At 40.7% G+C, this 17,574-nt stretch overlaps 1 protein-coding gene across 1 annotated transcript in view; it reads right to left on the reverse strand.

The window, feature by feature from the left end:
* The window catches only part of SLC1A3 (solute carrier family 1 member 3), an 84,716-nt gene that overhangs the window by 16,769 nt on the left and 50,373 nt on the right, over window positions 1–17,574 (reverse strand). The window contains exon 4 of the mRNA XM_017868907.1: window positions 648–852. Coding sequence (XP_017724396.1) covers window positions 648–852 — 205 coding nt within the window. The remainder of the gene's footprint in view (window positions 1–647; window positions 853–17,574) is intronic.

Here is a 17,574-nt window from a genome sequence, read left to right on the forward strand (position 1 = left end):
ACATAAGGCCGACTCTATTACCAAGTCTGCTTCAAGTAGCAGATAAGACTCATTTGTAATCAATGTATGGTTTGTATGTAAAACAACACTAAAGAAACCATCCTTTATTCTTTTATTACAGGCCTGCCAAATTCTTTCTCCATAAACATTATGAAAGGAAAACCTTGGGACAGGTTTGGCAAGATGATCTCTAAAGTCCCTCTGGAACCAAACTGTGTATAATGCGTTGTGCATGGTGGGCAATGATACTGATCACAAGTTCTAAATCAGAAGGGTCCAAAGAATAGCGCATACTTGAATAAAAACTAGCCTTAAAGAACAGCACTTAAGAAAAATAGCTTAAGAATTATTAAAATTCCAAGGTGAGCTGCATAGTTGAGAGAGCTCAGTGACCAGATTCTGAATCCTAAAAGCAAGGTTCTCAAAATCCATATCCTCTCCTGGCTCTTTTCGCCTCTCTCATACAAGATCAGAAAATGGATCCTTTCTTCAGTTTCTATAAGAAAGAAGTAAAGATATATGACCTTCATTTCAAGCCTTGCAAGGCTGGTTCAGTCAGGCACCCCTTCCAGGGTTTGATTAACTTCCCGGTAAGAGGATCTGGATGGTGAAAATACACCCCAAAGAACGGGCTTGCAAGGACATACCTGATCAAGTCCAGGAAGGCATCTGCAGCTGTCACTCGTACAATTTTGCCTTCTCTGTGCATGTTTTCCTTTGTGCCCTTCCCAGGATGGATGATGATGACAATGATTATGCCAATCACCACAGCAATGATGGTGGTAGTCATATAATAGACTACAGCTCGCATTCCCATCTTCCCTGATGCCTTACTATCTAGGGCCGCCATTCCTGGTGGAGGCAAACAGAAGATTTTCAGGAAGTCAGTCCAGGGAATTCTGCAGTGGAAGACAATGGGAACAGCATTTCCTTTATACTCCCCTACCCTCATCCCACCCAGCAATGGGATTTCGTACATATTGTGAGAACCTGGCCCCAAATTTTACAAGGTGAAGGGAAAAGGCCGAGGCTAGAATGGTGAGGCATCAGCGGTGTCAGTGAACATGCAGTCACTCATTTTCTGCCCCAGGAGTAGATTTCACATGGCCAAATCAATACTGTTCTCTAACGGTCCGAAAGCGCATCAGATTCTTTCCTAGGTTACTACTAGTTGGGGAAGCTACGAGTGTGAGCATTGTGTATGTGAGTGTGCCTGTGTGCATGTGTGTGTAAAGAAATACTTAAAACATTTTTCCGGTGGGATAATCTAAGTTTACTTCAAGTTCAAGCACTGTGGTGATTCACACACAGATTAACTGCCATTAAATTCTTTCAAAGGAATTATTTTATATATGTATTTGGGAGTCTTTTTTTTGATGTTTTAATGTACAATTTAAGCTATTATTCTGATCACCTGCTGATCTATCTTCAATTTGCATTTAAAGTAGACATTGGGTTATAAGGTTCTCAAATAGTTTCTCTGTTATTTCATCTCATCCAATCAAAAATTTTTTAAAAATTGTCATGGCACAGTTCTCATTCTTGTACCCTGTCTTCCTCTCCTTTGCCCACAGGTCTGAGATGCCTCATCTCATGCTAAACATCCCTCTTTCCCTCATTTTCAGGACATCTTCAAAGTCTGCCTCAGGCAAGGTGTCATCCTAGAGAAAAAAGGAGGCGTGACTTTTAAGGTTTTCCTAATGGCTGTAGCTAATGGAACACAGTTTGATGCATTTTCGGCTGAAAAGCTATTGGAAAGGACACAAAACTCTCAAAAGATTAAATTATCTATATTAATATGAGCTCTTCTGTTTTATTAGCTGTATCTTCACTTTTCTTCATTCTTTATCCTCCCCAATACCACTGAAATCCAATTATAGTGTAATCCAATTACAGTTAATTGAGTTTTTTTAAACAATTTAAAATGATGTTTCCACAAATGTATTAAAATGTTATACTGTATTTCAATAATGAGTATCAGATTCTAATGGTGGTTTAATATTTAGTTAGTGGCCCGGTTCACACAAACATATGTACAGGTTGTGCGAACTCTAAATATTTGCATATTTAGAAGGTAAAGTACTGATAAAAAATGGTGTCTACAATTGCCAGATAACTGGCTGGGTTTGCTCAAAAATCTTAATATAAAGGTAATTATCTTAAGTGGAAATTGAAGCCATGACTTTCATTTTATAATTTCATTTGTATTTGAAACATATCACTTATAATTTTCATCATAAGCCCTTAGTATTTCATATGTTCTTATTTTGAACAACCTAAAATACAGATTAAAAAGCAATGAAGTAACAGTCTAAAGGATTTAACACCAAGTGGAATGGAGTGGGAACTTGAACTCGGGTCTTATGTAACTAGGTTCAGTGCACTTTCTGCCTCTGAGAAAACCAACTGTAGCTCCCACAGATAAGGAGGCCAGCTTTGGCTTTGATGCCATGCACTTAGCCTCTTTTATCCTGGGCCACTTTCTCGAAACCAGGGGCTAAGTATTCATTTGTTAGGATGGCACCACTTCAACACTTCAACTATGTTAAAAATGGGCTAATCTGTTCCCAACCGAAGCATCCCATCCCCCTGCAGTTTCATTCTCAGGTCTGAATCACATCTGAAAATATCTTGGCTTGGCTGTGCTCAAAATGATTTCTCTCAGAAGGGGCCCACTCTCTTTCCCATGAGTGCCTGAACTTGTCACCACCAAAGCCTGCAATTCTTCCGGCTCTCTCCCTGTGGAACCGGCGAGTGGTGTAAGCACAATACGCCGGATATCTCTGGGTACCAGGGAGTACCAGGCGGCAGTATTTTCTTCCTCCGAGATGCTTTTTTCCCTCTCGCGTTCTATTTTGTGGTGCTGTTCCGTTCTCACGCCAACTCTTCTCTGACGCTCCTGCCCACTATTCTCGACCTACAGCTATTCGGAGAGAGTGCTAAGTGGTCAAGGCAGAGCACTGGAAACCACAGTGGCAAAAAAAAAAAAAAAAAAAGGATGAGGCTTATATGTCCTTTCTCACACCATGGGGAGAGGGATAGGCAAAGTTATCCCAGTACCCACAGCTACAGGGCTGTTGACTCTAGAAAATAAAGTTTATAGGTTTTTAAAACATGTTTAAAGTAAAAACCAATATGAAAGCATTTTCTTCATACTTTCTAATTCTAAATAGCTGAAGACAACCATTAAGGCATTTTTTTTCCCCAAAAGGCACAGAAGGAGAATCAATCATCAAATGAGAGGCCTCCCTCACCTCTGCATATTGGCCCTTATCTTTTGAAAGATAATAAAACAACAGCTGCTATTGTTTTGGCCAAGAAAGGTAAGGAAGTATATTCATTAATCACATCTCCATGTAGGTCCTTCCCTTAAAGGAGGATCGAAGTCCCACACAGAGTTACTTGACCACCTCTACCACCTCTGTTCCAGGTACCCTGGCTTGTAAAACGAATGAGACCACCAGGAACAAGGTGGTACACTGTCATCAGGGAACAGCAGGACTGATGTGTACAATCTGTTCACACACAATGGCCTTAATACTGGTGGCATCAGGAAAATGGAGGAAGAACTCTGGAAGATAAAACCCCAAATGAGCAGGGCATCACTTTCCCCACCCTCACCTAAACTCTGTGACCATTTCCTTTCCCCAACCTCAAGAAATATGAGAGACTAACCTTTACACCAGAGACTAACCAGAGATGTCAGAGTGTCTGGAGCGAGGTTAAAGTACTAAATCACTTTGTAGAACGGGGCGCTTGGCAGGAACTGCCCTAAATATTTGGGAAGGAGGAAGTTTACATTGAGCCTTATCACTTTAAAATATATGGGAAAAAAGAGCACTGGGGTGATAGGGAGACAGAAAGTCACTTTGGTATGTAGGTAATTGTGGGAGTGTGTTATGACAGTCATGCATTCATCTAAATACATATTTGAGAAACACATTCCAGAGCAAGTGGTAAAGATAATGATCTTGACTAGCTTCTTTTTCTTCATTTGATCTGGGCTTAGCTAAACTAGCGCAATTCAAGACATCATGACATCTTTAATAAGAAAACAACCTGCCTACAGAACCAAGACCCCCCTGAAATCCAAAGAAATACTATATTGTACTATTGTTAAAGTACCATCATGGCTCTTTCACTTACAATGACACATTTGTGTTTGTGCTTTGTACATTTTGAGTTAACTTTTATCTGGTCCAAAGACTCACTCACTAAGTCCTATCTTTGAATGATGGTAATAGTCATTTAATTCCATGACAATTGTATGATGCAGATATTGTTGATATTATATTATAGGTGAAGAAACAAGAGACCAGAGAAGTTAAATAACTTGCCCAGCGTTGCACAGCTAATAAATGGCAGTGGCAGGATTTGAACCCACATTTCCGAGACAGTATTCTTACTGCTGTACCTCTCTTTTTATGGACAAGCCAGGAGTCACCCATGTTTTATTTGCTTGTTATCCATGCTGACTTTCTCTAACTTTCTTGCATTTTAGTTAATTGCTCAGATGAGCCACTTGGCTTGAGGATAATTCTATGGAGGAATATAATTGTGAAAAATCTCTGTCCAATTACTCAACATTCCCTAAACCTACTTTAAGATCAAGGTGATTAACACTGGCCACAAGAAGGACTAGCTAGAGAGCTGATAATATCAGTGCAAATTCTTCACCATTCCTAGAAAAACAGCCCAGAGCATGTTTAATGGAGGGTGGAGAGCCGTGCATATTTGCTGGCTTCTGTGAGCACTTGAGTCTTATTTTCTTTTCTGCAAATCTAGCCATAAATAACCACTTACCAAGCAAGCAATCATTTCTCCAAACCTACTTCTGTTCAACAATGAGTTAAGCATCAGAAGGAGATGGAATAAGACGCTTTCTAGAAAGCAAAAGATTAAAACTTTGCTTCAAGCACCTGAGTATTTTAGGCAGTAGTCACATGGAAGACAGAGGAAAGGAAGAGAGTTTCTTGAGCAAATGGGTAATTATAAAGATAGCCTTTTGGCAATTGGTTTGTCACAACAAATATGCACCAAATTCATGGGATTTTAGGGGCAGAGAGGGAATGTTTCATAAATGTTTATGTGGTACTCTGTAAGACTGCATTGTAAATTAGATCTGTTTTGGTATAATAATTAATATGACTTCTTGGATAAATAAAATACATATTCAATCAAGTATTAAAAGACAACATAAAATGTGCCAAGTTCCCAAGTTTCCATCATCGGCATGGATTTTATTCTCCCGTCTGCTGAAAATCTATGACTTGGACATTAACATGTACCAGTGTACTCCCCCCAACAATTCCCATCTCTGGTTTTGAAACACGAAATCTAGAGAAGCAGTCTTCCGGTTTGAATTGTCTTCCCACTTATCCCCATGATGTTTCATTGTTCTTCCAGGGCCACTGGACCAGGTCCAGGAGGAACAGAAAAGAGTGACGGCAACTGCTGATTCAAGAAAATTGTTCTGTTTCAGTTTTTATTTTATTTTGGATGTACTCCTTCTCCACAATGAGTTTCTCAAACATGCGTCTAATGAAAGCCGCTTGTTCTCAACCCTCCTAGAATTTCAAGATGCGCAAACTTACAAGGAAAGCAAGGATGAGCGCTAATATGTACTGTATTCATGTGAATACAAGTTTTTTTAAATAAGAAAATCAAACTCTAAAAATATAATATATTTCATAATTACAGATTGAAAAATGGGCCCCTGTGTCCTAGGCAGCTGCCCACTGCTGGGGCCAGGGTACACTGCCATCCTAGGAAGAGAGTGAGGAGGAGGGTGAAAAAACTCACCCAGGAAAGGCAGTGAGGGGTGGTGAGGGAGCACAAAGAAAGTCACTTCAAATCTCTCTCTAGCTAGAACTATATTGTTTTCTGCACAAAATATTTTCTTGTGGCCCCTTTATAGACTAGCTTGTAAAAACACTGCAAAGTGCTACGATTCGAATGGTTCTGGAACTGAAGACAAATCTTTAAAAGTTAAACACCAAATTGTTAGTGAAGAATGATTATGTCACAATTTTGCATCGCAGTTAGTAAGCCGGTGATAACCTTGGAATGTAATCTAAAAGACACAGTGGCACAGTGGTTAAGAGTTCAGACTCTGATGTTAGAATACCTGGATTCTACTTTTGGCTCTGGTACCATGTGGCTTCTCCAAGCCTCAGTTTCCTCCTCTGTAGAATGTGAAAAACAGAAGCTCCCTCATAGGGTTTTCACTGGCATTAAAGGGGCTTCCATATAGAAAGCACTTAAAGTAGTGTTCAGCACATGGTAAGCATTCAACAAATGTTAGGTGTTATTATTACTCATTAAACAGGTACATAATAAACAAGCTGCTCACAAAGCATTATTTCACCTCTAAGACTTATTTCTGATGCAGAAAATAAACTACAATACCTACATTGCAAGATTAGAGAAAACATACTTACAGGGTACAAAGTGTGTCCTTGATAAAGGACAGTTTTGTTTATTCCATGTCTCCTGCTGCCAGAATTTTAGTGCCAAGAGAGCAGGACCATCTGTCTTATTCATTGCAGTGGCCTCAGTGCCTAGCATAGTGTCTGCACATAGAGGGGCTCAATGATCATTTTTTTGAATAACCAGCCATTCTTATTAGTGTTTTTGTTGCTATGCTGGATAAAGGCCACAAGCTTTTTTTTTTTCTAACACTTAGATTGGGTTACTATATGAATTACAAATTCTAAAGTTGCTTTTGTTGAAAACACTCTTTAATTCTGACTCACTAATTTTGGTTGATCTTACCCCAATTAATCCAAAATAATGAGGTTCATTCTGTCTGGAACAATAAGTGACAAACCTTGTGGGGAAAGAGTGTCAATGCAAACCCAGCGTTACCCGGAGTTTCATTTCCAGAGCTGGGAATGAGTTCCCGGCAAGGTGGCCCTAAGCTGCTCAGGAAGCCCAGGGTTCTGGAAAACTTCCACTTATTACTCACCACCATGGAATGGGCACCCTATTGCTTTCCCTTCCTTTGCCTTCTCTCTGGTACTCCTATATTATTTTCCCTCTTTTGCTAGCATATTTCCTTCTTGCAGATGGGCCTATAGAAGTAACTGCTATAGCTCTATCTGTCCATATGTTAACAGGTGAATGAGTGAATAAATGAAAACAAAAATACAGAGAAGGGAATGAAAGAGAGGCCTGTGGTCTAAATGTGTGCCTTTATGAAGTCAATTTAGTAGGTCATAACTAGTATTTTCATCAATTAATCAAGGAGAATAGTAAATATCACAGTAGGTCACATGTGGTAAAGGTAAGTATTGTTTTGTGAGAATGTTTTTCAGCTCCTTGTGTGTATGTGTGTGAGTGCCAGATTGCAATACAAAATATATTTATTATTGTAGTTTCTGGTTAAGAAAAACAAAAAAGTTTGCAAACACTGGCATAAGCCCCCATTGGTTAATAGTAGAGGCTTTAAAAAGGAACCATGGGCTGGGCATGGTGGCTCACACTTGTAATCCCAGCACTTTGGGAGACTGAGGAGTGTGGATCACCTGAGGTCAGGAGTTCGAGACCAGCTTGGCCAACATAGTGAAACCCTGTCTCTAGTAAAAACACAAAATTAGTTAGGTGTGGTGGTGCATGCCTGTAATCCTGGCTACTCGGGAGGCTGAGGCAGGAGAATCCCTTGAACCTGGGAGGCAGAGGTTGCAGTGAGCTGAGATCATGCCATTGCACTCCAGCCTGGGCAAAAAAGAGTGAAACTCCGTCTGAAAACAACAACAACAACAACAACAAAAGGGAACCATGAACTATGTATTGTCTTCCCTTCCTACCATCTTTGCTTCCTATGATCTTGGACTGCCCACCATACCCAAGAACTTGCTTCATCTCACTAGTGGAGACCACAGAATGAGGATACTGATCTCTGGTATTGGGTCATTTCACTTGAACAGAAGTTTTATGGACATCATAACAAGGGAATACATTTTAGAAAGGTTCACTTTATGGAATTTTGAGCAAAGAAGGCAATTTACTTTTATCAGTGATTCTTGGTGAAGAGAATGAAACCACCTCCATGAAGAGTGGAGAACTATTTTGCAGAATTCACAGTCACAGGCATTTTCACATGGGTTTTCACCCTGGTCAAAGGTTCCTTCTCATTATGGCTGTTTATAATATCACAAATGACATTTTACTAGCCTATAACACGGGTTAGCCTTATAAGGTTACATTGCATGAAAACACCAAGTGTTCCTTACAGATTTGCCACATGTGATGGTACATAATTTATCAGGGAAACTGATTTTTAAATTTGACCGTTAAAACTTGTCAACACGTCTTTTTCTTCGAGCTCTAGTGTTCGTTAAGAAAACGAAGTGCAGGGCCGGGCGCTGTGACTCACCCCTGTAATCCCAGCACTTTGGGAGGCTGAGGCAGGTGGATCACCTGAGGTCGGGGGTTCGGGACCAGCCTGGCCAACATGGGGAAACCTGTCTCTACTAAAAAAAAAAAAAAAAAAAAAAAGCCGGTCGTGGTGGCGTATGCCTGTAATCCCAGCTACCCGAGAGGCTGAGGCAGGAGAATTGCTCGAACCTGGGAGACGGAGGTTGCAGGGAGCAGAGATCGTGCCACTGCACTCCAACCTGGGGGAGAAAGCGAGATTCCATCTCAAAAAACAAAACCAAAAACAACAAAACAAAAAACAAAACAAAACAAAAACAAAAAAAAAAAAAAAAAAAAAAAAAGAAAAGAAAACGAAGTGCAGAAAAGCAAAAGAGAAACATTCTCTTTTGAAAGATTAAGTGGAAAAAAATCAGTGGCGAAGACAATGTTATTAGTGACAGAAAAAGTCAAATAAATCACGTATCCTGGGTCTGATAGGACTAAGCAGACAATAACTTTTCTCTGGCTACAGTCGTCTTTTGAGGATGAACTTTAATTCGGAAGCAATGAGAGGAAACTGAGGCACAACTTTCACCACTGCTACTTCTAACATCAAAGAACTTTCAGCGCCCTTTGGCTTAACCTTTGGGGTGAAGACTGCCTCTCCCGGGTAAGCAGCCCGTGGTGGACTCTGAGTGGTCAAGCTTTATTTCTTTCTACGCTGGTCTTGACCATTCAGTTGACTCTCACGACAGCTTAACACAGCCCTGTGATCTTTCCAGTTATGTGGTTTGCCAGAGAGCCCACCGCAGGGACTTCCTCTCCCTCTCAGCAAGGTCGCCGGAAAGTCTCAGAGGGCGCAGCTCTGAAATTCACTTCTCAGAGGCCACAGCTGCCGGCTCGAGCCCCGCTGCGAGGCGATTTGGATACCCATTTACCCTTCACATGAGCCCATCCTTCGCTCACAGTATTGGAATGTGCCGCACAATATGCTTTTTTGAAGAGGAACTAGAGAGTAATTCATCTTCTTTATGTGTGCTAAGCAGAGCAAGAGGGAGAGGCGAGCGAGACCCACCATGGGCCGGGGAGTCGTGATTAGTAACAGCTGACAGCCTCAGACCAAGACCCTTTCTTTGGCTACCTCATTGTAACAGCCGAGCACAAAGGAATGACTGTCCTCTTGCCAAGATTTAGAAACCCAGGACCACAGAAAATAGCAGCAAAAAGCAAAGTGTGTGTTGGCCAGTGGGGGCAACAGGCTGACGAAAGCCACCCTTGGATCTACCTGTAAAGCCTGGGTTTGGAAAGAAACCTCTATCACGTGGAAAGCTCTGTCTCCCCGTGATGCCCATTCACCAGCAGCACCAGGAGCGCTGATGGTGGCGGGAAAAGTAGGTGAATTCACGCACAGAAAGAGCCTGGGGAGAGAAGCAAATTGCTTTGGTTTAATGAGAGGAAGTTCTTTGAGGGCCAGAGCCTCAGCCTGTCTCCCTTTTTATCCCAAAAGAATCATGATTTACAACTGACCACTGGATGAGTAGTTTGCAGTTTCCACAAAAGCCGTCTTTACTTTGGATTGTGTTCCTTGTTAGGGAAAAGACCTTCCCGCATGACTGTCTTGGGAAGATGATCGAGATAGCACGTTTCCTAGCTGGCAGAATGCTAAATGGGACTGAATTCCACAACCAGGCTTGACCTGTCCAAAATTAACCAAAGGACTTCTCAAGTTGACTGCAGAGCATGTCAGACTCAAGGGGTGCCCTTTCTTCCCATGGAAGGCCTGTCCCTCACAGAAGAAAAGGAATTGAAATGAAAGCCTCATAGAAGTTGGAAGCAATATATGAATGTTAAAGACCAATGCAATCTGGCCCTGCTTTGCCAAAGAACAGCCGAAGCAGGAGGGTGACTCCAGGCCCAACCATGGGTCTGGGAAGCAGCAGATTCTTGTGGCCAAAAGGGCCACACGCACCTGTGCTCACCCACACTCTGCAAAGATTCTGGAACCAGAATCCAACCTTAGCACTCTGAAATGGACTGAGGTTAAGTTTGTTGCTTGAAACTGAAATTAAGATTTTTCAAATAGATGTATTTCTTTAAAGAAAAAAGCAACTAGGGAATAAAACATGTTCGCCTTATCTATTTTCTATTTTCTTTTTCTTTGAGATGGAGTGTCTCTCTGTTGCCCAGGCTGGAGTGGTGTGATCTCAGCCGACTACAACCTCTGCCTCCCAGGTTCAAGTGATTCTCCTGCCTCAGCCTCCCAAGTAGCTGGGATTACAGTTGCCCACTACCATGCTTGGCTAATTTTTGTATTTTTAGTAGAGACGGGGTTTCACCACGTTGGCTAGTCTGGTTTCGCACTCCTGACCTCAGGTGATCCGCCCTCCTGGACCTCCCAAAGTGCTGAGATTACAGGCGTGAGCCACCACTTTGTCTATTTTTAAAATTAAATCCAGCGATGTGAATCTTATCTACTATATAAGAAAATAAATTTTAAAAATTCAGGTCCACACTTTGGCCATAAAGGGAGTGGGCAAAATGAAATCTTTGGTGATAGAGCTGGGGCTGAGGAGAGGAGAAAGGGAAGATTGCGGAGACAGAGTTGAGAGAATTACAAGAGGAGAAAGAGAAAAGAGAAAACATAGAGAAAGGAAGGGAGACAAGAAAGCAAAGGAAGATGGAAGGGAGACAAGAAAGCAAAGGAAGATGGGATGGAGAAAAGTTAAGAAGGGGCTTTTATCTTAGTCAGCATATTTCTTGGGCTGTGGCCAACTGCACCCTCTTTCAGTTCTGATTAGTTTTCTCAGCATTTAAGAGCTCATCGGTTGCTCTTATCTAAAGGAATAGTTCCTACAAAAGAACAGTTTCACCTAGGGAGTGGGAGATTATTCTTTCAGCTACCAGAGTTAAACAATAAAGCAGTGTCACTACATAGAGTGAAAACACTGTCATAGTAAACTCTAGAATTGGTCGTCTTCCCTCATTTCTGGTTACCATTGTAAGAGAACATTCTTCACTTGCAACAGGAAAAGCTACATTTTTTGCCCCCAGGCCCAAGGGCAGCAATGGAATTGAATAATTGGTGATATATTCCACAAGTAGTGGCACAACACTTTTATAGCTTTCTTCCTTCTCTAGGAGGGAGTTGTTTCTGCACATTCTACTTTAGTTTTGTAATACCTATGCGCATTGTTTCTTCTCAGCTTCATATTCTGATTTTTTTTTTTTTTTTTAATCAAGGGATATTTAGGAATCCCAAAAATTATGAAAGAAAATTGTGGACAGTCCCTTATAGCAAACTTCACTTATCCTGAATAGATTTCAGGGGTCTAGGAAGGCGTATAGAGAAAGGATGTGGAAGTAACATTTGGTTGACCTGAGTTGCATGAGACGGGTTGGTAAAATAATTGTTTAATCTGGAATTTAGGAATAGAGTGAGTGATGAAGATACAGTCACCAGGGTTTGGAACAAACACAATTGGTGGATGGATACATTTGAGTAAAATATAGTCACACGAAATGATTTAAAAAGACAGCGAGTGATAGAACTGGGGACATTGTTGTTAAAAAGAAGTATGGAATAGAATACCTATACATAAGGTAAAGAGAAGTCAGATACAAAACCATTATTTTTAAATGAAGGATTCAAAGGACTATGGCTCATCACAAATAATGGAATGAGTTGGTAAGGTAGTTAAGTGACATTCAGGATAACGTGTTTCTTTTAAAAGTGACTATTAGTTACTCCTACAATTAAAACTTTTTTACTTATTCCTGCACTCTTTCAACATTTATTAAGGACCTTCTTGATACTCTGGCAAAGGACATAAACGTTAAGCCTTTGATACATTTTCTAGAGTCAATAAAACTTAAAAAAAGTTGTGAAACTGGCCTAAACAAATAAAACACATCAAATTATCCAGCAGAGTGATTTGGAATGGAATCAGAGGAAAACGGAAATGTGTTGGTAGGAATTGGAAGGAAATGGTTGTCATCAGCGTGAACCCTAGGGCTGCTTGGCTTGAATCCTGGCTTTCCCACTTATTAGCTTGTGACTGGTCAAGGTATGTAACCCCTCACTCTCTTGGCAAATGGATGTTTTTAAGAATTCAGTAAGTTAACATATGTGATGCCTTAAGATTATGTGGCGTGTGATGACAGTGATGTTTTTATTTTTGTTTTTAAAAAAGTATTTTTAGCTCTGAAAACCATACAAACACCACTGTAAACCATAAGAACTCAGTCAAATTAGAGCCTACTGCCAGGCACTGTGCTGAGTGCTTCACCTCCTTTACCCTCCTAACAACCCTTCAAGGTGGGGGCTAACAATGGTCACTCTGCATTTATGGATTAGGAAACAGGGACGTTAAGTCCCTCACTCAGGATCACACAGCTAATAAGTGGCATTGCTGGCATCTGAAGTCTCTCCAACTACAGAGCCCACTGTTTGATCACTATGCTTGCTGCCTTGGAGATTTTCTGTAAAACAAATTCTTCTTCACACTAGACTGGTGTCAATCATTGATTTGCATTTGATCTATCCAACGTGGAATTGTGACAGTAATCTCCTTAAAATCATGTTTGAAAGGAAGCCATATATCACAGTAAAAAAAAAAAAAAAAATGGGTAAGTTGTAAAGTGCCACAGTCATGGTGAGTGGCTACTGTCACAGCCCTGGGACCTGCACTGGAGTTAGTTTGACATCTCTCATTGAACTGGAGAGTCATAACATGGTGGCTTTATTCAGAAAATGACATACTAATGGATGTCTGAAGTCAGAGAAGAAAGAAAAAAACCTCAACCATGAATAATTACACATTGCAAAGGCCATGGGTAATCCCTAGAATGCCCAGGCCACTTAGTGAACATGCAGCATTCCTCCCCCAACTCTATTTAGAGTGTCAGTTACCAAACTTTCTCTGAGTCCCACTGCAATGGTCCTCACAATCTTCTACGGTAAGTCTTCACCATTGGGCAGCTTTGATTAAACAAACAAACAAACAAACAACAACAACAACAACAACAAAAACTGCTTAGAAATCTAAAATCTCATTCCTTTTAACCCTTTCCCTTTGAGATACACTTTTGTTTCTGGAGGAACCCAAAGCAAGTCTGATATATGTTTACCAGGGGACTTTGGTCTTCTTTTCTATAGACTCAATAAGCATCATTTCTCCAACTGATCTTCATGTGTCATTATTTCCAGATGCTCACCAACCTGTAATGCCTCCCACTGCCTACCGGTTAATGTCCTCTCACTCTGGCCGAAATCTTTTTTAAGCTTCATTTCCTACACAGGTCTACCCTATTCTGCCAGGCAACCCAGACTTCTCAGTATTCCCTAGACATGCCTTGGGTTTTCCTGTCTCTGTCTCTTTGCTCTTAAGGCTTCCTCTGCTCTCGTTCTCATTTCCTGTGGAAATCTGACCACTAGCCCAGCCCCTGAATTCCCACAACACTTTCTTTGTGCTTCTTGGTTTCATGGGGGGGTGCTTTGTTTTACAGTCATGCGTGTACCTGTCTGGCTCTCTATTTAAATTTTCAACTCCTTGGGCCTAGAGACTGGCAATGTCTCTTTGTATCTTTATTTCCTGCCCTGGTTAGCACATTGTCTGCCCCAAACAGGAGTCTAATAAATGTATCTTGGATTGGATTCAACACCCTCTTAGTAGCTACTCTGCTTTGTCAAAGCCTCTCCTGAAGGTGCTCAGAATGAAACAAATTATTCACAATTCAGTGTGGTCAGTGCAGAGTACAGTGACTATTAATATTTTTACTGAGGAAGCACACAGCTATATTCATTCTTTTTTAGCCACCACTTCCTACTGTTGGTTCACATTAAGCCTTTAGTCACATGAACTGCTGCCAAGCTCAGTTGCTCCCCATCCTGTAATTGCGCAATTGCCTTTTGAATCTAAAAGCAGAAATGTACACTTATTCCTTGCTCAACTTCATCTTGTTGGTTTCCATCCAGCATTTCAGCCTATTGAAGTCATTCTAATCATGATCGCAGGCATATGTAGTGGAAGTCATCCTTTTTGAGCTTATGTCATATGAAAACACTATGTAGATGCCTTCTACGTTGTTTAGTCATTGATTAAAGTATGGAACAGGACAGGGTTTTTTTGAGAAGTACACAAACGTGCTTCACCAGGTGTCTTTGCAGTTGACATGGAGCCTTAAACACTCATTAAGTCTAGATATTCAGTCAGATTCAAAGACACTTCATGATTTTTATCAGGTCCTATTTTATTACTAAAGGTATTAGGGAAGATTCAGAATTTTTCAGAATAACCAAAACAAAATGTTTCAGGAATTCCACAGCCAAAAGTGATTATAGAAAGGGAGCACTTTTAAACAAAAAAGATTCCCTATAGCACGTGAAGCTATTACAAGATGTTTTGTGAGAACACTGTTAGCCTGAGTTTTAACTTTAGGAATTACTCTCTTTTCCTGAAAGAATCAGTAGTATCAATCTAGAGAAGAATAAGCTAATAAATATCCTTCCCTGCTAGTTAGGAATGTCATATCATTTGGGCAGAGATGTAAATGCATCAAGGATTAATACAAACAGAAGTTATTAATATGCAAAAGAAATGATAGCATAATTATTTTAGGCTTCAGAAAAGTTAATTGGATAATTCATTAGCAAAAATTTCTGGTTGTGCTACAATGATTATTAAAAAGTCCATTATTTTAAAGTATATGCCTTTAGTTCATCTTCACTTTTATTCCTTCTGGAATAACATATCAGTGATTTTCCAGGTCACACCCCTTCAAGTATAATAATACTTGATGGTTTACATTGATTACTATATGCCCAGTGACTAACACTGCAGGAACTCAGTATAGCTTTGTTGAACGAATGAGGAATGACAAATTCTGCAAATTCGGCAGGTGAAAATAATAAAGCAACTATACTCAACATACAAATCAATGACATATTTTTGTAACGTACTATAGCAAGAGTTCATCACCGCAACTAGCGCTGGAATGCAAATGTACAAATAGTAGCTCCTCTTCTCAAGGACTTCTTTTGTTGTGTAGACAGTCAGATTCTCACCAAACAATTAGACAAGTCATAGTCTCACCAAGTAATACATCAACCACACATGATGTAAAGGGCTAAGTACATGAGTACAGAAAAATTATGAAAAATATTTAGCTTATGTGGAGAAAAGACTTAAGGCAACAAATGTACTTTAACATTATAAACTGATCCAGTACTAATCTACAGGCCACATACCACATCAGGGGATACATGGCTCTAGAGAGAGGGGGCTTTAGTGACACGTAGATTTGAGTTTGAATTCAAGCTCAGCCACTAGCAGGGAGACCCTGAGACATTATGCAACCTCTCTCAGACGTAGTTTCTTGATCTACAAAATGGGAATAATAACAATGACCTTGCAGAAGGAATAACAAGTACATTTGTTCAATAACCAGCATATTTTTTGTACCCAGTAGTTGCTAGCAGTTATTATGGCAGGTAAAATTAAAAAGTCACTGACCAATTAGAGAATGAACCTATAATCACGATTAGGATTTTAGTACTTTAAGGTAGAACAAGTATAATCTTTATTGCAACACCAATGTTCTCAGTCATTTACAGCTTCTGATGTAAATAGCATCTTATTTAGCTAATTACTGAGGAGCAACCATGCGTCCAGCTCTGTTCCAGGCTAAGTAAACCCTGTGATGTGTTGCCTCTAAATTGCACTCATCTTAATGCAATAGAAATTTGATTGTAGAGAACACAATCCCATAGGGAATCTCAAACACCCTTGGAAACCAATTCTGTCATCAAAAAGTCAAAATTAAATGCCAAAAACTGGCCGGGGCCCTCCAGGTCTGGTGAGTGAGGTCAAGGAATCCAAAAGGCTCGACGATGTACAAAATGATGCCACTAGTTAGTGGTGAGGCTAAGACAGAATGAAAGTTTCATGGCTTTTTGATAAGGCAAAGTGGTCCAAAGCTTTGCTTTAGTACATGCGTTGGAAACTGGTTAAGTTTATGACAAGTGGAGTTTTCCCAATCTTTACAAGGTCACAAGCTTTCTTGGCAAGGTCGGTTTTTTAATTCTAACAGAAAATACAGTGACTTTTAATTGTTTACTCAAGGTCACCCATAAGCAGTTTTCAGAAACATCTACGAACTGCAGGAAGCTGGACCCAGGAGGCAGCCAGTCAGCAGAAAGGGGGTGAAGTAACGTGCAACACGATCTCTGAAACTGCCTAACAGTTAGTGACAAAGCCAGGGCACGGCCAGTGAGAATGCCATCATTTGACCCAAGCCAAGGCTGAGGAAATGATCCTTTCTGGGCAGACCTTAGATGCAAGCTCTAGGAGGGACCTTATACCTGATACTCTCCGGCAAAGAAGCCAAAAGGGCTTTTGAAGTTGGTGTTTGTAATATTAAAGCAGAATCTCAGAGTGTAGTAGTCACTGACATTAGCCAATGCCTATAGATTCACATAGATCACGCTCACAGCCATGATTTCCCATGAGCTCCCCTCCGGGTTCACCAGGAGGCACACATGACAAACATTTTTATTACTGTCACTACTATTATTTCCACCCCATAAACAAGCCCTGAATGCCAAAGTGACTTCTCCCACAGCTAGTCAATGTTGCAACTGGTAGCTCCAGAAGTTTGTGATCTTAAAAACCAAAAAGGAATTACCACAAATAAGTGCAGCCAGAGTGAATGTCCCTTGCACCACTCACCTGGCCCCTGTTCACCTTTTCAGATGCAAACATCTCCTCGCCCTGCAGAGGAAGGAGATGCAGGACCTGGAGTCTATGGTTAACAGCACTGTGACTTCCTTCTTAGGCACCTAGCACAGCTAACTGGAGGGCCTCAATACTGAATGAATTAACAACCTCAGCTAGACAATAGCAGCCATGCATAACTCAGATCACACATGCAATGAGGACAAGGAAGGGAATGAAGCATGAAGATATATGGCAGATGCTCTGTCAGGACTGTTTCCTGTGTATCCAGTGAGGGGACAAGGCTTGCTAGGGGAAAGAAAGGAAATGGTGCCTCTTGAGAAGTGTATCGGCATCTACAGTCTTACGGAGTCTGTGCCTCTTTAGAAGTGTGTCAGCATCCAGTCTTATGGAGGCTGCAGCATTTGTAAAATGCTTCATGAATGTGTGTGGAGTAAATTTTAAATGGGAAGAAAGGTAAAACATTTCAAGTGGGAGATAAACC

This window comes from Rhinopithecus bieti, unplaced genomic scaffold (assembly GCF_001698545.2).
Source record: "Rhinopithecus bieti isolate Rb0 unplaced genomic scaffold, ASM169854v2 scaffold_4911, whole genome shotgun sequence".
Taxonomy (NCBI): Eukaryota; Metazoa; Chordata; class Mammalia; order Primates; family Cercopithecidae; genus Rhinopithecus; species Rhinopithecus bieti.